Below are 24,791 nucleotides of genomic sequence, written 5' to 3' on the forward strand. Positions count from 1 at the left end.
ATTATTTATGCTACACTGGAATTACATGTGCGTACATTGAGAATACGTCAAATTTCCGAACTAACCTATAATGAACCTGTACCAAGATGTCTAACCAAACGGAGTTTCAAGTCACGTGATTGGCAGTGTCATTGCCATTACTTACGTTGTCCCTGCTTCCGTACAATTTCCTCTCAGCTGGTGACTGAAACTCTGCTGTAATGTATGTTCCCCCAGAGATTTTCTGGTTTCCTTATTTGGTTTGTTTAAATGTTGTTTAACGCCGCAATCAGCTATTTCCAGATGTCGGCGGTCTGTAAACAATGATGTCTCCGAGTCTGAGCCAAGCAAACCAGTGATCAGTGAAAGGTCCTGAAGTGTTGCCGGACAAATTTACAGATTGTGTTCATGAGTGAAGGCAAAAACAAAAGATAAGATAAGACAAGATTGTATTAGGTAAAAAAACAAGGTAAATACATGTCACTAACAATATAGTTATTTTGAACACATGGAAGGATTGTGTACACACATTACATTTCTATTACTATGAAGTGATTATGGCACTGACCAAGATCAAGGGTATATATAGTATACGCTTGTACGCATCCATGCTTGTTTCTTTCATTCATAACATACATTTGTCCACATTAAAAGAAGAACTTCATCATTTGGTTTTTAAAGTATTCTGACAAATTTAAACTATTTGCATTCTCTAGCACAGTAAATAATAACGCTGACGTATTTCACAATACTTAAGACAAATAACCAACACATGACACTCGTTATTTTTGTCATGTGGACAAAAGGATATTTCCATTTCCAATCAATAAATGTTGGTTTGGTTTTTTCCCCCTTTTTTTGATACACCGTGAACCTTTCACAAATACCAACCACGGCATTGACAAAAAATTATCATGACACTGTCTAAGATAACGGAAGCTATGGTCATAATTTATACAGATACTTTCACTTCTGCTAGTTTTTCGTCAACCGTCAACTATCAGTTGTGATTGGAAAGCATCGTGTCGTAAGAGGCGACAAAACAGGACTGGGTGGTCAGACTCACTAACTTGGTTGACACATACAATAGCAACCCAATTTCGTGGCCCTATGCTAATGATGTTGATCACTGAGTTGTCTGGTCTGTACCACAGCCCACCGTCACTCACCTCTGATGATGCTTTGTGCATCTTAACAATAAAGAAACGTCAACAACCTTAATTGATGAGAGGGATTGTGGATCAATATATGCTTGCAGCACAGGTATTAAAAGCACGGCTACTGTCGTATTGTGAAGCAGAGAGTCATCACTGAGTTGTCTGGCCTGTACCACAGCCCACCGTCACTCACCTCTGATGATGCTTTGTGCATCTTAACAATAAAGAAACGTCAACAACCTTAATTGATGAGAGGGATTGTGGATCAATATATGCTTGCAGCACAGGCATTAAAAGCACAGCTACTGTCTTATTGTGAAGCAGAGAGTCATCACTGAGTTGTCTGGTCTGTACCACAGCCCACCGTCACTCACCTCTGATGATGCTTTGTGCATCTTAACAATAAAGAAACGTCAACAACCTTAATTGATGAGAGGGATTGTGGATCAATATATGCTTGCAGCACAGGTATTAAAAGCACAGCTACTGTCTTATTGTGAAGCAGAGAGTCATCACTGAGTTGTCTGGTCTGTACCACAGCCCACCGTCACTCACCTCTGATGATGCTTTGTGCATCTTAACAATAAAGAAACGTCAACAACCTTAATTGATGAGAGGGATTGTGGATCAATATATGCTTGCAGCACAGGTATTAAAAGCACAGCTACTGTCTTATTGTGAAGCAGAGAGTCATCACTGAGTTGTCTGGTCTGTACCACAGCCCACCGTCACTCACCTCTGATGATGCTTTGTGCATCTTAACAATAAAGAAACGTCAACAACCTTAATTGATGAGAGGGATTGTGGATCAATATATGCTTGCAGCACAGGCATTAAAAGCACAGCTACTGTCTTATTGTGAAGCAGAGAGTCATCACTGAGTTGTCTGGTCTGTACCACAACCCACCGTCACTCACCTCTGATGATGTTTTGTGCATCTTAACAATAAAGAAACGTCAACAACCTTAATTGATGAGAGGGATTGTGGATCAATATATGCTTGCAGCACAGGTATTAAAAGCACAGCTACTGTCGTATTGTGAAGCGGAGAGTCATCACTGAGTTGTCTGGTCTGTACCACAGCCCACCGTCACTCACCTCTGATGATGCTTTGTGCATCTTAACAATAAAGAAACGTCAACAACCTTAATTGATGAGAGGGATTGTGGATCAATATATGCTTGCAGCACAGGCATTAAAAGCACAGCTACTGTCTTATTGTGAAGCAGAGAGTCATCACTGAGTTGTCTGGTCTGTACCACAGCCCACCGTCACTCACCTCTGATGATGCTTTGTGCATCTTAACAATAAAGAAACGTCAACAACCTTAACTGATGAGAGGGATAGTGGATCAATATATGCTTGCAGCACAGGCATTAAAAGCACAGCTACTGTCTTATTGTGAAGCAGAGAGTCATCACTGAGTTGTCTGGTCTGCACCAAAACCCACCGTCACTCACCTCTGATGATGCTTTGTGCATCTTAACAATAAAGAAACGTCAACAACCTTAATTGATGAGAGGGATTGTGGATCAATATATGCTTGCAGCACAGGCATTAAAAGCACAGCTACTGTCTTATTGTGAAGCAGAGAGTCATCACTGAGTTGTCTGGTCTGTACCACAGCCCACCGTCACTCACCTCTGATGATGCTTTGTGCATCTTAACAATAAAGAAACGTCAACAACCTTAATTGATGAGAGGGATTGTGGATCAATATATGCTTGCAGCACAGGCATTAAAAGCACAGCTACTGTCTTATTGTGAAGCAGAGAGTCATCACTGAGTTGTCTGATCTGTACCACAGCCCGCCGTCACTCACCTCTGATGATGCTTTGTGCATCTTAACAATAAAGAAACGTCAACAACCTTAATTGATGAGAGGGATTGTGGATCAATATATGCTTGCAGCACAGGCATTAAAAGCACAGCTACTGTCTTATTGTGAAGCAGAGAGTCATCACTGAGTTGTCTGGTCTGTACCACAGCCCGCCGTCACTCACCTCTGATGATGCTTTGTGCATCTTAACAATAAAGAAACGTCAACAACCTTAATTGATGAGAGGGATTGTGGATCAATATATGCTTGCAGCACAGGCATTAAAAGCACAGCTACTGTCTTATTGTGAAGCAGAGAGTCATCACTGAGTTGTCTGGTCTGTACCACAGCCCGCCGTCACTCACCTCTGATGATGCTTTGTGCATCTTAACAATAAAGAAACGTCAACAACCTTAATTGATGAGAGGGATTGTGGATCAATATATGCTTGCAGCACAGGCATTAAAAGCACAGCTACTGTCTTATTGTGAAGCAGAGAGTCATCACTGAGTTGTCTGGTCTGTACCACAGCCCACCGTCACTCACCTCTGATGATGCTTTGTGCATCTTAACAATAAAAAAAACGTCATCCACCTTAAATAATGAGAGGCATTGTGGATCAATATATGCTTGCAGCACAGGCATTAAAAGCACAGCTACTGTCTTATTGTGAAGCAGAGAGTCATCACTGAGTTGTCTGGCTTGTACTGCAGCCCGCCGTTATACAGCTCTGATACAGTTTAGTGCGTTGTAACAATAAAGACATGTCATCAGTCTTAATCCATAAGAGGGATTGTGGATCAATATATGCCTGCGGTACAGGTCTTAAACGTTCAGTTATTATCTCGTTATGAACGTTTGAGCAGGGAGTCCTCATGCATTAATTATCTTGAGGTGAAAATAAAACCTGTGCGATAACGCTTCATGTGTTAATGAAAGTAACTGTAATTTTCACAGTGCTCAACAAATGATGCCTCCGTATGTTTCTCATTCTCAAGAGATGTGGCACAATACATTGTTGTTTTCCTTCAACTTCGGATCGAAAACACTGCAGGAAAATAGCGAAGAACATACAACTCTAGCTTTACACGACTGAACATGGAGGTCCTTTGACACGGTCCCAGTGTTGGTGCTCATTCAGAAGCATGAGATCTGCTGTTGTTTGGATGAAGACAATGAGTCATGAGAGATTCCATCTACTTTCTAGCAATCATTATTTCTCTTCTGTCCACTAATATCTTATTAGTTCCATCCTTGGGTTTGGTGTCTACATTTCCCATTTCCGTATAATTGAACACATTCCTTCGTCGTTAATTTCGAAGTGCGTCATAAAAATCTTGCTCTATTGTTCTTTGATTAACCTTTCAATTTTCAAGACTACAATGAGGCTCTTACGACAAGTAGGAGTTGCTGAAGAACGTTTCTACCCTGGATCTTTACCGATCTTCAGTCCCTTCACAGCCTGGATCTTTACCGATCTTCAGTCCCTTCACAGCCTGGATCTTTACCGATCTTCAGTCCCTTTACAGCCTGGATCTTTACCGGTTTTCAGTCCCTTTACAGCCTGGATCTTTACCGATCTTCAGTCCCTTCACAGCCTGGATCTTTACCGATCTTCAGTCCCTTCACAGCATGGATCTGTACCGATCTTCAGTCCCTTCTCAGTTAATAATTTACATCTAGAGGCTAATTTTAAATCTTTATCGTCTTACATCAGGGCCCTCAGTATCGTGATTTACCTTCGGAAGTTAGCAATCAGTAGCCTGACACTTAATGTTTTGTGTAAAGTTTCAGAACCTCATGCTGGGTTTCACATTTGAATTGATGATATTCTAAATTATTATCCGTCAGGATGAGAAACTGCCATGTGACTGAAACTCCTAGCTTCCTCACTCATAATAAATTTAGATTTGAGGCTGCGTTTGGCCATAGACTCCAGCATGAAGGAAATCATCCACAGACGTGTGCCATGCGCTGTACAAAAAGGCTCCAACAGATGACTGAACCAGTTCTCTATTCGAATGTGCGGAACGGACAACGCCTGTCAGAGAGAGAGAGAGAGAGAGAGAGAGAGAGAGAGAGAGAGAGAGAGAGAGAGAGAGAGAGAGAGAGAAGCACATGTTCAGTACAGTTTCTTGAGCAGGAAAAGAAACTGTACACATATAGACACCCATATAATTCTCATCCCTTCAGTTGTAGATGTGTAGATTTTTTTCAGGATGAGAATTCTGCCTTTGCCCATGTCGATAACTCTAATCTTTGGAGACTTAAACTTCAAATAAACCAGTCCCGTGCTGCGTCAATACATAGTGCATACAAACCAACGAAGCAAAGCAAACGACACTGTGACACTGAACGTGATCTACACATCATGGATAGTACTGACATTTTCATCCTGATTCTTTTTCTGCGATTTTCGAAAGATAAAATCCAAGCCATTCCACAGTGCCAGAGTGACCAATACACACGTGTCACGACGTTTGACAATCGGATGTTTTCAAGGTGGTTGTTGTGGACAAAATCGTCGGTGAAGATAAATGAATGTGCCATCTTCTGTCTCAGAGAGAAAGCCTGCGTTAGCTTTCAAGTGAATTCAGGATGCTCAGTCTGTAGAGCTTACGCCGTCGCCTTTAACGAGAACTCTGCAAGTGAATCAGCCCCGGGATATATGTTGTTTGTAAAGGAGAAAGGTAATTAATGTAAATAAGTACACACCTTGTGTAGGAATGCCGTATATCATTCCGGTATACGTTTGTTGTGATTAAGATGTATAGGATACCTGGCCTCAGTTAATCTTTATGAGTTTATGTATATGACGATAACAGAATGTCAACGTCAGTGATACACGCTTACTTCTAACATGACACGTGGACTTCTAAGAAATATCATTGTCGTGATAGTTGCAGCATTGATGGCATACTGTCTGTAGCTCTAGCAGAGTTGTCACTTTGAAGAACATTCAGTGAAATTGAAATACTGAGACAGTTGGGAATTCCGGAAAAATGGTCTTTCTCAAATACACCAAGGAGGAATCCCTGATATCACAACTCAGACGCCTTCTTACTAGTAGACATATAATGGCAGTTCAAACGCTTTCTTAGTAGGCAACCTATAATGATAGCTCAAACGCTTTCCCATGGAGAAGGGAAGATATAATGAAGTTTCAAACACTGTCTAACTGGTAGGTAAGATATAATGGAGGCTCAAACGCTTTCTCACTGGTAGGCAACATATCATGAAGGATCAAACGCTTTCCCACTGGTAGGCAACATGTCATGAAGGCTCAAACACTTTCTAACTGGTATGCAACATGTCATGAAGGCTCAAACACTTTCTCACTGGTAGGCTCAAACACTTTCTCACTGGTAGGCAACATGTCATCAAGGCTCAAACGCTTTCTCACTGGTAGGCAACATGTCATCAAGGCTCAAACGCTTTCTCACTGGTAGGCAACATGTCATGAAGGCTCAAACGCTTTCGCACTGGTAGGCAACGTGTCATGAAGACTCAAACGCTTTCTCACTGGTAGGCAACATGTCATGAAGGCTCAAACACTTTCTCACTGGTAGGCAACATAAAGTGAAGGCTCAAACGCTTTCTCACTGGTAGGCAACATGTCATGAAGGCTCAAACACTTTCTCACTGGTAGGCAACATAAAGTGAAGGCTCAAACACTTTCCCACTGGTAGGCTCAAACACTTTCTCACTGGTAGGCAACATGTCATGAAGGCTCAAACGCTTTCTCATTGGTAGGCAACATGTCAAGAAGGCTCAAACACTTTCTCACTGGTAGGCAACATGTCATGAAGGCTTAAACGCTTTCTCACTGGTAGGCAACATGTCATGAAGGCTCAAACGCTTTCTCACTGGTAGGCAACATGTCATGAAGGATCAAACACTTTCTAACTGGTAGGCTCAAACACTTTCTCACTGGTAGGCAACATGTCATCAAGGCTCAAACGCTTTCTCACTGGTAGGCAACATGTCATGAAGGCTCAAACGCTTTCTCACTGGTATTCAACATGTCATGAAGACTCAAACGCTTTCTCACTGGTAGGCAACATGTCATGAAGGCTCAAACGCTTTCCCACTGGTAGGCAACATGTCATGAAGGATCAAACGCTTTCGCACTGGTAGGCAACATGTCATGAAGGATCAAACGCTTTCCCACTGGTAGGCAACATGTCATGAAGGCTCAAACGCTTTCTCACTGGTAGGCAACATGTCATGAAGGCTCACACACTTTCTCACTGGTAGGCAACATGTCATGAAGACCCAAACACTTTCTCACCGGTAGGCAGCATGTCATGAAGGCTCAAACACTTTCTCACTGGTAGGCAACATGTCATGAAGGCTCAAACACTTTCGCACTGGTAGGCAACATGTCATGAAGGCTCAAACGCTTTCTCACTGGTAGGCAACATGTCATGAAGACTCAAACGCTTTCTCACTGGTAGGCAACATGTCATGAAGGCTCAAACGCTTTCCCACTGGTAGGCAACATGTCATGAAGGCTCAAACGCTTTCTCACTGGTAGGCAACATGTCATGAAGGCTCAAACGCTTTCTCACTGGTAGGCAACATGTCATGAAGGCTCAAACACTTTCTCACTGGTAGGCAACATGTCATGAAGGGTCAAACACTTTCTCACTGGTAGGCAACATGTCATGAAGGCTCAAACGCTTTCTCACTGGTAGGCAACATGTCATGAAGGCTCAAACACTTTCTCACTGGTAGGCAACATGTCATGAAGGCTCAAACACTTTTGCACTGGTAGGCAACATAAAGTGAAGGCTCAAACACTTTCTCACCTGTAGGCAACATGTCATGAAGGCTCAAACGCTTTCTCACTGGTAGGCAACATGTCATGAAGGCTCAAACACTTTCTCACTGGTAGGCAACATGTCATGAAGGCTCAATCGCTTTCTCACTGGTAGACAACATGTCATGAAGGCTCAAACGCTTTCCCACTGGTAGGCAACATGTCATGAAGGCTCAAATGCTTTCTCACTGGTAGGCAACATGTCATGAAGGCTCAAACACTTTCTCACTGGTAGGCAACATGTCATGAAGGCTCAAACACTTTCTCACTGGTAGACAACATGTCATGAAGGCTCAAACGCTTTCCCACTGGTAGGCAACATGTCATGAAGGCTCAAACGCTTTCTCACTGGTAGGCAACATGTCATGAAGGCTCAAACACTTTCTCACTGGTAGGCAACATGTCATGAAGGCTCAAACACTTTCTCACTGGTAGGCAACATGTCATGAAGGCTCAAACACTTTCTCACTGGTAGGCAACATGTCATGAAGGCTCAAACGCTTTCTCACTGGTAGGCAACATGTCATGAAGGCTCAAGCACTTTCTCACCTGTAGGCAACATGTCATGAAGGCTCAAATGCTTTCTCACTGGTAGGCAGCATGTCATGAAGGCTCAAGCGCTTTCTCACTGGTAGGCAACATGTCATGAAGGCTCAATTGCTTTCTCACTGGTAGGCAACCTAAAGTGAAGGCTCAAACGCTTTCTCACTGGTAGGCAACATGTCATGAAGACTCAAACGCTTTCTCACTGGTAGGCAACATGTCATGAAGGCTCAAACACTTTCTCACTGGTAGGCAACATGTCATGAAGGCTCAAACACTTTCTCACTGGTAGGCAACATGTCATGAAGGCTCAAACACTTTCTCACTGGTAGGCAACATGTCATGAAGGCTCAAACACTTTCTCACTGGTAGGCAACATGTCATGAAGGCTCAAACGCTTTCTCACTGGTAGGCAACATGTCATGAAGGCTCAAACACTTTCTCACTGGTAGGCAACCTAAAGTGAAGGCTCAAACGCTTTCTCACTGGTAGGCAACATGTCATGAAGACTCAAACGCTTTCTCACTGGTAGGCAACATGTCATGAAGGCTCAAACACTTTCTCACTGGTAGGCAACATGTCATGAAGGCTCAAACGCTTTCTCACTGGTAGGCAACATGTCATGAAGGCTCAAACACTTTCTCACTGGTAGGCAACATGTCATGAAGGCTCAAACACTTTCTCACTGGTAGGCAACATGTCATGAAGGCTCAAACACTTTCTCACTGGTAGGCAACATGTCATGAAGGCTCAAACACTTTCTCACTGGTAGGCAACATGTCATGAAGGCTCAAACGCTTTCTCACTGGTAGGCAACATGTCATGAAGGCTCAAACACTTTCTCACTGGTAGGCAACATGTCATGAAGGCTCAAACACTTTCTCACTGGTAGGCAACATGTCATCAAGGCTCAAACGCTTTCTCACTGGTAGGCAACATGTCATGAAGGCTCAAACACTTTCTCACTGGTAGGCAACATGTCATGAAGGCTCAAACGCTTTCTCACTGGTAGGCAACATGTCATGAAGGCTCAAACACTTTCTCACTGGTAGGCAACATGTCATGAAGGCTCAAACACTTTCTCACTGGTAGGCAACATGTCATCAAGGCTCAAACACTTTCTCACTGGTAGGCAACATGTCATGAAGGCTCAAACACTTTCTCACTGGTAGGCAACATGTCATGAAGGCTCAAACGCTTTCTCACTGGTAGGCAACATGTCATGAAGGCTCAAACGCTTTCTCACTGGTAGGCAACATGTCATGAAGGCTCAAACACTTTCTCACTGGTAGGCAACATGTCATGAAGGCTCAAACACTTTCTCACTGGTAGGCAACATGTCATGAAGGCTCAAACGCTTTCTGACTGGTAGGCAACATGTCATGAAGGCTCAAACACTTTCTCACTGGTAGGCAACATAAAGTGAAGGCTCAAACGCTTTCTCACTGGTAGGCAACATGTCATGAAGGCTCAAACACTTTCTCACTGGTAGGCAACATGTCATGAAGGCTCAAACACTTTCTTACCCGCAGGTATCATATGATATCCATGTGTTGCTGAAAACAACAGGACTTTCCTCACACTATCCGGTCACTGAAAGAATGTGTTTAACGCTACAGCAATGATGTGACATCAGGTACAATTTTTGATCTGTCACGGTAAAGAGATCTGGTTTGTGGAAACAAGGGGGCATTCCGGTGAGCATAAATAATTCAAAGGATGGCAGATTTAAGTCATTATTAATAGATCAGATCAGGCATAAGGAAGCAACAACACTAACATACTAAACTAAAGGCCAAACGGGAATTACGATGCCAAGAAGTATATAGTATGACGATGGGAGCTATGTTAATGGGTCATATCTCACTTTTTCAGTAATCTTGACTCCTATTTTTTATTTAGTCTTACACGTTACTATTTTTTTGCTGAGGTTTACTCTTTTTAACCCCTGTATTTCACGCGAAGCACGAGATACGGGTTCATATTTTTAGATACATTCAATGATAATTTCTTTACCATGATATCTGTGCTTTTCCAGGTTTTATTGGATCTTCCTGTCAGCAAAACACGGACTGTTCCCTGGCTAACTCCGTCTGTGTCAACTCCGAGTGTATGTGTGACCCCGGACTGGTATTCTCACCTCAACAGAAGTCATGTGTTTCAAGTATGCATGAGATGACATTTCTTCTAATTTGTAAAAAGCCGAATGGGTTCAGTTATATTTGGAAATCCCTTTTGTATCAGCTCCGTAAACTCTTCTTACCTGGTGCATTTACCATCTCATCTCTTTCACGACCCGCTATGTACCAGCATGGGCACTTGTCCTCTGAAGTTGATTTCCTGTGATTGTGTGTATTCAAAATTATTTCCTGTAATAAAGCGAGCACCTCATGGTGGCTCTTAGCTGAAAATATGTTCATGTCTGTGTACAATTACCAAACACCATTGACAGGCATCTTGTGCAAAACAACAATTGTTGGGGGGGAGGGGGGGGCTCTGACTTCATTTAAAGTAAACACTAATTCTTAGCATCTTCTATATCCTTTACAGAAATATTCAACATGACTGATTTGTTTGCAGCTTGTACACAGTACGGTCCTCATTACACTGCAATACGTGGCTACTATATAGGTGAAAACAACATGGCTGCCTACACAGGGGTGACTGAACAACAGTGTATGGACCGCTGCACCGCCCACGCCGCCTTTGTCTGTCGATCAGCTGACTGGCGTGCCTCTGATGGAAGATGTGACCTCAGCACCCAAACTCTACTGACTGTTGCCGCATCCTACTACAGAATAGTATCTGATCCTACAATTATTGTCCAGTTTTCCAGAGATTGCAAAGCCTGATCCGACCATGTTAAACGTCTCTAAATTCCATTTCCGGATGTGTAATTAAAACCATAAATCAGAAGCTGCTCGTTGTGGTTGACCATGTACTGTAAACACACTTGAGTTTCAAACACTCGGGTCTGTGGGATAGCCTTGTGGTTCGCTCGTTAGGCGGAAAACCCGTGTTTGATTCCCCACCTGGTTCCAGTGTGTGGAACGCACTCATTCCAAACATTGCAATATTATGCAAATTATTATTCTTGATGAGGTGAACATTTACAAGCAAGGACGCACAGCCAGATGCTGGACTCGTGGTATTTTATTAACGGATTATTTTCAACAGTAATCAGTCGTTTGTTGTACCGAAAGTCACTTCAAGATTGTGCAGCCTTTCACCCAATCTCTGTATCATTACAGTCATCTAGAACTGCAAATCGCTAGGGCCCTACGCATCTTCTTCTGCAGTAAGTCAATACTCATCGCTTGACAGATGAACACTGGCCGCACCAGGAGTCAATTTTCGAGGACAACTTGAGTCATGTCACGTGTGTTAAAGTGGATAGTTGGATGAACAAATTGTCAACTTTGCTCATTGTTTTGTTCAAAAATCTTGCCGATCTAAGATTTAAGATTTAATTATTGAAATGCAATGTAACACATAACTGCTAATCAAACGTAAAGGAATTTTATTTCATTTGATCAAATTCAGTGTGACTTGATTATTTTTATGCGCTACGTTTGATATGCCACTTTATATTTTCAGAAATATAATTTTCGAATTGTTTTCAATACTTATGTACCAGCTGAAAAATCATCTCAGGTATATGCACATTCAATTTCCATTCAAATTTCTGATGATTTTTAATAAAACCGCAGCTATCTAAACGACGTAAATCAGAAGGAAAGAAAAATGAAAAGAGAGAAAGAAAAGAGAGAATTACGTACATGAATTAATTTCCAAGGTGTTTACAAAGTATCAAAATAAAATGGCTTCTACTCAGTTTATGAAAGTCATTCTTGCAACAGTTAATTAACTTGTAAGTCTATGGAAGTTTTACTAATGATGATTCATTTATGGCCAACTAGCGAATGTAATCAATACATTTGTATTGGTTCGGCATTAAGATAATCCTTCGGTGTGCTTGCCACTTCTGTTCAATATGTAAAGAAATTAAATATTTTTAAACTAGTAAATATCTTTGTATTATTGTCTTATGTCGTAGAGTATATTTACCTTATCATACATACATGAGCTGTATATGCTTTTGCTGGTTTTTTTGGTTGTTTTGTTTGGTTGTTTTTTTTGTTTTTGGCTTGCTTTTGCATAAGTTGAATGTTGCTGTTCTGTTGGATATATTTCTTTTATACCATAAGTCTTCCTTACATTGTGAGTGAGTTAAGTCACACCGGCAATATTTCAGTTATGTTGTGACTAATATCAAGTAATAATGCCAGAATCATGAAAGGTAAATTCTAATCTACTCGTTACTGAGTTCTCAAAACAAAACGTCAACGAAGGACAGTAAAAGCAACCATGTCTTTTATGAATATAAAACTAGTATGTAACTCTTGTAGGATTGAAGGTAGATCAGCATACTAGGACCTCTCTTACATAGGGATGAAAATTAGCTACTAAGCCAAGCCATTTTTATGCTGATGATTATACGGTGGAAGCTGTCTAAACCGGCAGTCATTGGGACTGAAGAATTAACCCGGTTAAGACAGTGTGCTCGATTATAGAGCTGATGATAAATGTACAAGCCACGGATGGGACTGAGATTTTATGCCAATGTTGACAACTTGCCGGATTGGACAGATGACGGTTTGGGCAGCTTCCACTGAAATGCTGTTTTTTTTACAAAGTGTGAATTACATGTACATCCACTGGTTGAACTATTTGTGTTTATCCCGTTCAAATCCAGAACAAGATGCCTTTAAAGGAAAACCAAGTTTAATGTAGTTGATGGCTTGCTTGATAGCAGTGTTAGTACCTTCCCCGAAACGTCATACGCATTGCAATAAAGAAGTTGCCTATCGATAAAACTTCATCTTTACAACTGCTCAAATGCCTCCCACAGGAGACAGAAGTCTTTAGTGACAGGCATGCTACGCTTTAACCCTTTGTAGTATTTATTATGTATTTGAGTGCACTATATGTGTGTAAATGTACTTGCGTACAAGGGCTTGGAGCTAAAGGGGAGCCCCACAGGGGAGTGTGGAAGAAGTACCCTTTGTCTTCAAGGAGACATATCGTCAGGAGAAATAACATGCTGAACTATTGTTCCGAGACGCAGAAAAAGTGAAGATTCATTTGTGTAATGATCACGTAGATATCCATTAAACCCAGTGGGATGCACAGTTTGAGACTTAGCCTGATGAAAAATACTTACAAATGCTTTTGTATGTATGGTTGAACCACTAGAGAGGAGACCCGTGAAGGTCCCGGGGTAGAATAGGCCTTCAGCAACCCATGCTTGCCATAAAAGGCGACTGTGCTTGTCGTAAGAGGCGACTAACGGGATCGGGTGGTCAGACTCGCTGACTTGGTTGACACATGTCATCGGTTCCCAATTGCGCAGATCGATGCTCATGTTGTTGATCACTGGATTGTCTGGTCCAGACTCGATTATTTACAGACCGCCGCCATATAGCTGGAATGTTGCTGAGTGCGGCGTAAAACTAAACTCACTCACTCACTCACTCACTCACTCACTAGAGAGGAACCAGTATGCAAAGTTGTAGTCGTAGTTGCACGAGAGATTCCTCTTTAGTCGGTGTCAGTAGCTTGGCGTTTGTGAAAAACGAAAATGGCGGCGGGTTTGAGACTTTTAGCAAGGCCAATGTTTTGAAATATGTTTTGGCGCATGCGCTTGATTACCTCAGATAACAGCACTAAGTGCAGCCATTTCTAGTGCCTTCTCTCATGATTTTGGAATATTCCGACAAACTGAGTAAAGCAATATGTACACTCGGTCGTAACTCTCAGTTTGTAAAGCAGGACATCACACCGAACATTCCCGCTATTAATAAAAAACTCCATGAACAGGTTCATGTTATCTGACAAATTTACAATAGCAAACTGCAGTTCAAAGATAGTAACAATAGTGTGTATAGCAACAACAGTAACAACGGAAGTGCACAACAACGAGTTACATATGTACTACCCAAACATCTGCTAATCTACCCTCTTAATGAAAACGTCATGAACTCCTACAGTAACCGATTGACCGACTTAACTGATTTATTTACAATGGCAAACCTCAGTTCAAAGATACGAACTGTTTTGCATAGAAGAAAATATACAGGTTTTCTTTGATGTCATTTTAACGTGTGATTACGATATGTACACAATGTTATACATATGATACATAATCCCAAACATTACATGTGTAATGTTACGAGAGTGTATTTTCTGTATTTTGTATCGTTATTGATTATGTGATAGTTACTACTGGGTCACAATGTTATACATATGGTATATAATCCCAAACATTACATGTGTGATGTTACGAGAGTGTATTTTCTGTGATTTGTATCGTTATTGATTATGTGATAGTTACTACTGGGTCACAATGTTATACATATGGTACATAATCCCAAACATTACATGTGTAATGTTACGAGAGTGTATTTTCTGTAATTTGTATCGTTATTGATTATGTGATAGTTACTACTGGGTCACAATGTTATACACATGGTACATAATCCCAAACATTACATGTGTAATGTTACGAGAGTGTATTTTCTGTAGTTTGTATCGTTATTGATTATGTGATAGTTACTACTGGGTCACAATGTTATACATATGGTACATAATCCCAAACATTACATGTGTAATGTTACGAGAGTGTATTTTCTGTATTTTGTATCGTTATTGATTATGTGATACTTACTACTGGGTCACAATGTTATACATATGGTGCATGATCCCAAACATTACATGTGTAATGTTACGAGAGTGTATTTTCTGTAATTTGTATCGTTGTTGATTATGTGATAGTTACTACAGGGTCACAATGTTATACACATTTTACATAATCCCAAACATTACATGTGTAATGTTACGAGAGTGTATTTTCTGTAGTTTGTGTCGTTGTTGATTATGTGATAGTTACTACAGGGTCACAATGTTATACACATGGTACATAATCCCAAACATTACATGTGTAATGTTACGAGAGTGTATTTTCTGTAGTTTGTATCGTTATTGATTATGTTATAGTTACTACTGGGTCACAATGTTATACATATGGTACATAATCCCAAACATTACATGTGTAATGTTACGAGAGTGTATTTTCTGTAGTTTGTATCGTTATTGATTATGTGATAGTTACTACTGGGTCACAATGTTATACATATGGTACATGATCCCAAACATTACATGTGTAATGTTACGAGAGTGTATTTTCTGTAGTTTGTGTCGTTATTGATTATGTGATAGTTACTACTGGGTCACAATGTTATACACAAGGTACATAATCCCAAACATTACATGTGTATTGTTACGATAGTGTATTTTCTGTAATTTGTATCGTTATTGTTCATTTGATTGGAATTGAACTCTAATTACGTCTATAGTTCTAAGGTGCATTTATATTGAAATAATGAAAAGTAAAAATCGGATGCATGAATATATTACTTCTGTTGAGGAAAACTGAAAATCGTATGTTGAACTGAAATGCTTATTGGACCCTGTTGTTTTCTGAAGGTTGTAGATAACAGATGCCTATATTTGCCCAGAACATCTTTCTACATAACGTGAACCGAAAGTATAGACATGTAGTTTGTGTCAAATTTCAGGGAGACTGTGAAGTTATCAGTCAGCAGACATGTTTAAACATGGTGTATATTAAGAAATCTCTATAAAGGCTAAGTCGAGTGTACATTTGTGACTATATCTCGAGAACGTGCTTGAAAATGGTGCGCAAAATTGCCGGCCAAATGAAAGTATAGACATATATGTTAAGAGATGTCTAAAATGAAATATATGTCTAATATTTTTCAGTGGTAGTTTGTTTTGATGCGTGTAACACAGCTGTGTTTTGTTCGTTTAATTGCAAATATCTCGACAACTATTTTATGATCGTTTAGATAAGGTTTGTAATGCTGGAGTCAAATGAACTGTTCTGTTTTTCATTTTCTGGTCATACCATTCTCGTATTTACACTTGTAAATATACTCGACAAAAATAGTCAGGGATACAAGCAAATTTTGAAATTTTTAATAATGAGGCATTTTTTCATGGACACACTGATAACATATCACTCATAAAAATACCAATATCCCTAACGTAGTTTGTCAAATATATTTTCATAATCAAAAGCAAGAAAACCATCACCATAATCAACGCTTCTGTTAACACATGTACCGTTACCTTTCTACCATAACCTGCTGCTTATATTATGTTATTTATTTATGTCACTTTGTCTGGTCATGTTAATAATAATAACTTAAAGCGATGTTAGTTTAGAAATGATGGTATATAGATGATAGTATGATAGTTATGAAATCAGCAGATAGGGAGCCTACATATTCTCCGAAAAGGTCCTGGTGGGTTCGACTAGGCAAGGGCCCTGAGCTAATGATGAGTCTGACAGTGCCAGGACCACCCGAACACTCTCTGCTGGATGTTATCTTTCATCTATAACAAAATAGCAAAAATAGCAACTCTGATGATGGTGATGACGATGATGATGATGATGATGATGATGATGACGATGATGATGATGAAGATGATTCATGACATACTTTGAAATGTGTGACTTGACAAGGGGTTGCATGTATGAAGTTATCATTTTTCAAATGATCCATAACACTGACATCTGCGAGATTTCTTCCATAACTGAAACACGAAATGTGAAAACCACTTAGTCAGCGTTTTTTAAGAGAGGATTCACATGCTATGTTTGCGGCTTCGGCATATCGTGACATTTATCACAAAACATTGAATAGCAGACATATATCAATTTGTAAAATCAAGTATGTGTCGCAGAAATGAAATGGGTGATAGGCATTAAAAGCAGTGCTGACAGTACGTCAGCCATATGAGGTCACAGGGGCCGACTTCAAACATAACCTTGACCTTCCTGGTTGTCAAAATTCCGGCAATGTTTTGGTGAGAAATTATATTTAAATATGCTGATGAACTCACTCGTCAACTTCCATTGAAACACGATTCGGGGCGTTAACGAACATGGGAATAATTATCTTTTAATTATGCCCCAATTTCTTTATACTGGGTACTGAAGTCGTCCTTAGGGTAAGAACGTCAAACACATGTCTTTTGACGAAAATAGAGAGGGTGGAGGAAGAGGTACCCACAGATGCGACAACGTTGAGTGAGGTTTGTCCCCTAGATAGTTTGCTTTTCAGTGAGTTTAATTACAATGTATTACATTAAACTGTCATTTATCGGAGACGTCTACACAAAACAAAGGAGGACGTTCTTAAAACCTGCACACGGGGTGCTCTTGATAGGAAGAAAAAACATAACGCCAAGTAATGTGTTGTGTGTGCTTTTGTTTGAAGCTTAGACAAAGACTAGTTAGTATGTCAGATAAACAAATGGGGGCTCCAACTTGTGATTTCAACCCTGGATCGTGTGCACGCTGATCGTGCAAATATGAATAAACATGCCTAACCTGCTCAGACCCACAGGGGCTTGTATCGCTTAGAAACTGTGTTAGAAAGACATATAGGTACACAGACTTTACCCAAGTACTATATCGAAGGAAAGGTATGTAACAACGAAACCACACCCTCCTCAGTCAAAGTTAGATTTCACCATGACTCCGTCGAGGCCTACGGATCAAAAGCTAGATGGTTTCCCTACAAGATGAGTTGTAAATGATCACAATCGACTCATTATTTCAAATGTTATACGCCACGACTCACAGAAAACAGCTACCTCCGTAATTCCAAGCCAAGATCATGGATCCCCCAAGGCAGCGAAAAGTCAAATTTGTTTATTGATTTCAGACACGTTGACAGCATCTATGTAGGGCTAGATTCGACCGACAGCAGCATTCCACGAGTCTAAAACCTGACTGTAACATCTACATATCAAACAACTGGGTTTTTATTCCTCTTCATAATGTCCGATGGAATTGTGGAACAAGACTATCCAATAAAACAGTGTGACGTGAAGCAGCCGTGACCGTAAGCCACCTACTCAACATGAACCAGGGGTGGCCATTGAGGGAGAAGCAACTATTGCGATAGCCTGTTGCAACATGCTATAGTGACAGTGACAGTCTATAGCCGATAGCGATGGCAGTCCATTGCGACCAACTATAGCAATCTGTTTCCGAAATAGCCACTGGTCCGCTATCACGTGGCTAATACAAATTCAGCCGGGACAGTGAATCTACAAAGTCACTGGCCAACATTGCTAGTGAATTTTCATGGGGTCAGGAGTCATATTGTAAAAAATATCAGTCTCTCCGACTTGTTAAGCTATAGTACAATTTCAAGCCATGATTATGGCCTGATAAAAATGTTCATCGCATTTGCAGCTTATTGATGAAACTTGTCACGCTGACAATATCTTAGTATTATATATCTTTGTAATCTTTTTCTTAGTTTCCACGTTCAAATTCTGGCAACTATAGTGAATTATTATCTTGTGGGTTAGCAACTTTCAGGCATTTCTCACAGTGATTGCAGTACTATTAAAATAGCTCCTTTCCTCCTTGATGTGTCTCATTTGAAGTCAGTTATCAAATGAACGTATTGTTTATATGAAATAAATACAAGCTGAAGTGGTTTTAGTCTCTTTAATAACTGACAAGAAATTTGAATCACAGATCAAGTAAACGGTTAAAACACAAACTTAATGAAGCTGAAATCCGCACCCAAACATCTTGATTGCAACTGGCCTTCCTCAAACCATGCTTGTCATAAGAGGCGACTAGCGGGATCGAGTTATCAGTCTCGATGATTTGGTTGACACTTGTCATCGTATCCCAGTGGCGTAAATCGATACTTATGATGATGATCACTGGATTTTCTGGTCCAGATTCGATTATTTACAGACCACCTCCATATAACTGGAATACTGTGTGTGTGGCGTTAAACAGCAAACACATCACAGTTACTCTAATGGGTAGAGCATTGACCCGTAATTGAAAGGAATTGAACATGGTAAAATAAGAGCCAGTATAAATTGTACTGAAAACTGAAATGTTCAAACTGACTAAACTATATGTACATGACATAGTGGATAATATCCCAAATATCAATCACACATATAACATTAAGAAAAAGTAGCCAATGCCTATGCATGTGCCACAAAGTGTTACAATATATATTCATACAGATGTAACATTTCCAAAGGAATGGAATATATCGTCACATTTTTCCTCAATTTCTCTACATCATCTGTTCCCTCCTTGGCGTCATCATTTGCATTTTATCAATTTTGTAAATCCAATACTCCCTCCTTTTTCACTAATTGGCGTTTTCTACTATCACACACACATAAAAAAATCGTTTTCTTCTTTCACACACACACACGTGTGTGTGTGTGTGTGTGTGTGTGTGTGTGTGTGTGTGTGTGTGTGTGTGTGTGTGTGTGTGTGTGTGTGTGTAAACACATATACTTGTGGAACGTCTATGCAATATAGACATAATTACCTCCCTTTGGACGATTCACTCCAATATCATGAAATTCCCCCACAGTGGTAACACTACTCTTGTACTGAACTCCTTCATTTTACTCGGACTAGAACACTATTGCCATTCCCCTACATCATAGTGTAAGTTGATGGGTGAAATGGAGACAGCCATTATTTTATACACGCACGTTTGTCTCATAATGCACAGACTCTTCAACGCGTACGACATGACACAGCAAGGTATTGCGGCTTTCCCACCCAATCACAACTGGGTGAACTGGGACACAAAGTCACAGCATTTAGTCCATGTTTATTGCACGTTGCTGTACCCGCAACTCGGTGTCACCATGTGGATTTACCAAAGGATTCGTGGATTCAGAGGTGTGAACTGTATATTAGGGTTTGTGACAACACTGAAAGACTGCCTCTCTGGGCGTGGTGTACTTCTATATATCATAAAATAACGGTTGAGTTCAGAATTCCTATTTTGTTCTTTTGATTGTGTTGTTTTCTTTGCCCAATTCAGTATATATACGCCTGCTCCTCTGCTTGTGACAACTGTATCTTGTATCTGCACGTCACACTCACGAAATAGAGAGGCTGATATTCATCTAGGTTGTCAATAGTTTACGTCCCCATTTTTAAAACATAACAGAAAAAAATAAAAACAAAAAGAAACACAAACAAAAAAACAATAAGATAAAATAAATAAAACAAAATAAATAAAACAAAAAAAACAAAAAAACAAAAAACAAAAAACCCATCAGAACAAAACAAAATAAACCCCAAAAACGAGCAAGAACAACAACAAAAAATCCCCCAAAACAACAAAACCCCAAAATTACGTTTAAGCTGAAGATTTCTGTAATTAATAAGTGTTTAGGGGGCCAATTGCAAGTGATAGGACCATGGCAAAAGGCCACCATTTATTAGAATGTTTTATTCACAGGAGTTTGGGTTTTTAACCATGTCTCCCTGCACAGGTACCCTAGAAGGAACCAAGGATCATAAGGACTATGCTGGCGGGAGAATGTTTGTATCTGGACTCGGGGTTTAACCTGTGAGGATGGCAGGTACATGGAATATATAACTTGCTGATCCGTATTCATCAAGCGTTGCTTTATCAGCATCTTAACTGTATTCATGTAGTCTTCTGTGTAGTTGTGAAGCACCTCAGGTGTACCTAAATACATGGCGCCTCCAACCCATACCATATTGTTTTTAATAACCTTTGCGATTGTCTCCTGTTTGTTGAAGGGGGATATTGCACTATAAGCGACTTTCCGTTGATCCCATTCTTTGGGAATCTGCAGTTTGAAGGTCTTCTTGTCATCAGCGATACTCCGGAAGAGTCCAATATCTAGCCAGCAGAAATATTTTGTTGGAAACAGCTCCTCCGCTAAAACTTTATTGACCAATTCAAACTTAGCATGCATTGCACATGAGAAGTTCTCGTTGACTGTGTTCGGTTGATGCTTCGGATAGTTGGGCTGCTTGTAGATACTCCGGATTTCTTCGGCCAAAGAGAAGGACCAAAGGTTGTATCTGTCTATCAGGAACACTTTCGTCATATTGCTGGGAAACTTGCGTCTCAGGTTTATGAAGAGGTCGTACACATCCTTGGAATCGGTATATGCGACAAGGTTGTTTTTAATGTTGCCAAAAGCTTTCATCCAATGCTTATATTTGGTTGGCGTAAACATGTTAGCACCACTTCCTTTGGCGAAGGAGCCGATGTTGAAATAGGCTGTAACCACTGTGATTTCTGGTTTGATCAAAGAAGGATCGTCAATGCTTTGAGAAAGGATCTACAAATAAAGATATTTCTGATAATTCAGGGAGAAAAACATTTCAATTATTCATTCACGAATACTTACTTTCGGGGTCTTTCTAGATCCCTTCATCAGGTAAACTGAAGAAAATAGTCCTCACCTGATGCAGGGATCTGGAATGAACCCAAAACGTTGTGTGAAAAAGATTTAAAGAACATTAATCCATAAGAGGTCTTAGTGAACAAATATAGTTCGTGTGAACACGGCTTAAATGCAAGTTCCAGAACAGTTTCCATTAGCCCAAATTTTCAATATTATACTCCATATTTCATTGTGTGTTTTCGTCGATTTTGTCTGTATCAAAGTATAACAAACGTACTTTAATTTTCATGGGCAACAGTGTATCCCCGCTCCACGAGCTAAGGAACTAATAAAAATGAAAGCCTATCAGGTATGTGAAGTAAGGTTGACTTAATAGACTCCATTCGTGTCTAATGATGCAATTTACTGGATGCCAAAGTAATATGTGTATGTTAGGTCTTATTTACATTCCATTTAGTCCCATAAATTAAGCTGGTAGCGAAATGCACCATATATTGAAAATGGGGCTTCCATAAACTGGCGCCTGCTTTAAACTGCGCGGCTAAATGGGTGTGTGCATACTACACATTATATCGAAAAGCGCACGTAAAATGTCCAAACCATCATCATCATCGCTAAATTTTGCGCACAGGTATTGAAAACGCCCAGATTGCTGGGTGCACTCAAGGATTTTGCGTATAGAGTAGGCAGAACGTTGAGAGGACCTCAGGAACAGTGTAGTTCCCGTGGAGGTTTTCGCTCACGTGCTTCACGTACTTCATTTGTCCCTCACTCACTCACTTTATGTGTACGCTTGTCTATGTTATATGTCACTTGCAAGGAATGCCACTTCACCCCTGTGTCGGAGCCTTGCCAAGACTGAAACATAAAATAAAACATGAACAATTATCCTTTGTCGAAATCCATTGCCTGTCATGAGCAGTTTAGGACTGTCATACATATTACATCGTTGCCACTCAAATAGACATTAGTTAATGTTGAGTACGCTACTGGATTCGAATACCTCAACATCCATATATTTATGTCACATTCCTTTGATGATATGATTTCAAAGCAAAATGTACTTTTTCATCTTTTTGCAAATGTTTACAAGTACACAAGCCTATGTAGATACATGCTGGTATTGTATATGACCTATGACCAGTCCAGATGACCCATTACTTCCCGTCAAATGTTTACAAGTACACAAGCCTATGTAGATACATGCTGGTATTGTATATGACCTATGACCAGTCCAGATGACCCATTACTTCCCGTCAAATGTTTACATGTACACAAGCCTATGTAGATACATGCTGGTATTGTATATGACCTATGACTAGTCCAGATTACCCATTACTTCCCGTCAAATGTTTACATGTACACAAGCCTATGTAGATACATGCTGGTATTGTATATGACCTATGACCAGTCCAGATGACCCATTACTTCCCGTCAAATGCTTACATGTACACAAGTCTATGCAGATACATGCTGGTATTGTATATGACCTATGACTAGTCCAGATGACCCATTACTTCCCATCAAATGTTTACAAGTACACAAGTCTATGTAGATACTTGCTGGTATTGTATTTGACCTATGACTAGTCCAGATGACGCATTACTTCCCGTCAAATGTTTACATGTACACAAGCCTATGTAGATACTTGCTGGTATTGTATTTGACCTATGACTAGTCCAGATGACCCATTACTTCCCGTCAAATGTTTACATGTACACAAGCCTATGTAGATACATGCTGGTATTGTATTTGACCTATGACCAGTCCAGATGACCCATTACTTCCCGTCAAATGTTTACATGTACACAAGCCTATGTAGATACATGCTGGTATTGTATATGACCTATGACTAGTCCAGATGACCCATTACTTCCCGTCAAATGTTTACAAGTACACAAGTCTATGCAGATACATGCTGGTATTGTATATGACCTATGACTAGTCCAGATGACCCATTACTTCCCGTCAAATGTTTACAAGTACACAAGCCTATGTAGATACATGCTGGTATTGTATATGACCTATGACCAGTCCAGATGACCCATTACTTCCCGTCAAATGTTTACATGTACACAAGCCTATGTAGATACATGCTGGTATTGTATATGACCTATGACTAGTCCAGATGACCCATTACTTCCCGTCAAATGTTTACATGTACACAAGCCTATGTAGATACTTGCTGGTATTGTATTTGACCTATGACTAGTCCAGATGACCCATTACTTCCCGTCAAATGTTTACAAGTACACAAGCCTATGTAGATACATGCTGGTATTGTATTTGACCTATGACTAGTCCAGATGACCCATTACTTCCCGTCAAATGTTTACATGTACACAAGCCTATGCAGATACATGCTGGTATTGTATATGACCTATGACCAGTCCAGATGACCCATTACTTCCCGTCAAATGTTTACAAGTACACAAGCCTATGTAGATACATGCTGGTATTGTATATGACCTATGACCAGTCCAGATGACCCATTACTTCCCGTCAAATGTTTACAAGTACACAAGCCTATGTAGATACATGCTGGTATTGTATATGACCTATGACTAGTCCAGATGACCCATTACTTCCCGTCAAATGTTTACATGTACACACGTATGTGTAGATGCCATTAGTTTACAAACCGCAGCCATGAAGGTGAAATACTGCTGAGTGCTGCGTAAAACTAACTCACTCACTCACACAATGAGTATACATAATGTTGTAATGTTTTGTGAAATGAATAAAATGTATTTCCCCGTAATCATTCATTTATTGTCACATAGTCATTAACTTATATCTGCACTCTCTAAATTTAAAGTTGTAGTGAAAAACCCTTTCTCAAATCATAAGAAATCTCATATTAAAGGGCTTTTCAATGGTGTTTGACAATTTAGAGTATTATGAAACTAAATATGTACCTTAGGTGTTCGAAGCATCTCCAGCCTGATTGTCCACTTGAAATAGGATGCTGAAGAAGGAGATTTGTGTTAATTCCATGGAAAGTAAAAGTACCAAAACGATCCGCATTCGGAATCGCACATGGCACGCTACATGTATCATCTACTCATGGAAACGACTAAGGGAATACATGTACACGTTTTCCTTAATCTTATCCAAGTTTCTTCACAGGGAATGTATTGCACTC

General features: G+C 40.1%; 2 protein-coding genes across 2 annotated transcripts; one reads left to right on the plus strand and one right to left on the minus strand.

Annotated features, from left to right (window-relative positions):
- Positions 1-5,326: 5,326 nt before the first annotated feature.
- LOC137281378 (uncharacterized) lies at positions 5,327-11,172 on the plus strand. Its single transcript, XM_067812565.1, has 4 exons — positions 5,327-5,645; positions 10,292-10,297; positions 10,359-10,484; positions 10,901-11,172. Exons 1-4 carry the CDS (start codon positions 5,327-5,329, stop codon positions 11,170-11,172), a joined length of 723 nt encoding a protein of 240 aa, XP_067668666.1.
- Positions 11,173-20,597: 9,425 nt separating this feature from the next.
- LOC137280840 (uncharacterized) lies at positions 20,598-22,407 on the minus strand. Its single transcript, XM_067812036.1, has 2 exons — positions 22,390-22,407; positions 20,598-21,580 (listed from the first exon to the last, which is right to left on the minus strand). The coding sequence occupies exons 1-2, from the start codon at positions 22,405-22,407 to the stop codon at positions 20,702-20,704; spliced, it is 897 nt and encodes a 298-aa protein (XP_067668137.1). The 3' UTR covers positions 20,598-20,701.
- Between the last annotated feature and the right edge of the window lie 2,384 nt (positions 22,408-24,791).

Source organism: Haliotis asinina, chromosome 4 (genome assembly GCF_037392515.1).
Source record: "Haliotis asinina isolate JCU_RB_2024 chromosome 4, JCU_Hal_asi_v2, whole genome shotgun sequence".
Lineage (NCBI taxonomy): Eukaryota > Metazoa > Mollusca > Gastropoda > Lepetellida > Haliotidae > Haliotis > Haliotis asinina.

Bases quoted from the DNA above. Each gene is read 5' to 3' on its own strand.
- LOC137281378 (XM_067812565.1), top strand. From the start codon at position 5,327: ATGGATAGTACTGACATTTTCATCCTGATTCTTTTTCTGCGATTTTCG. The intron at 10,485-10,900 runs GTATGCATGAGA...ATTTGTTTGCAG, and splicing joins ACAGAAGTCATGTGTTTCAA to CTTGTACACAGTACGGTCCT.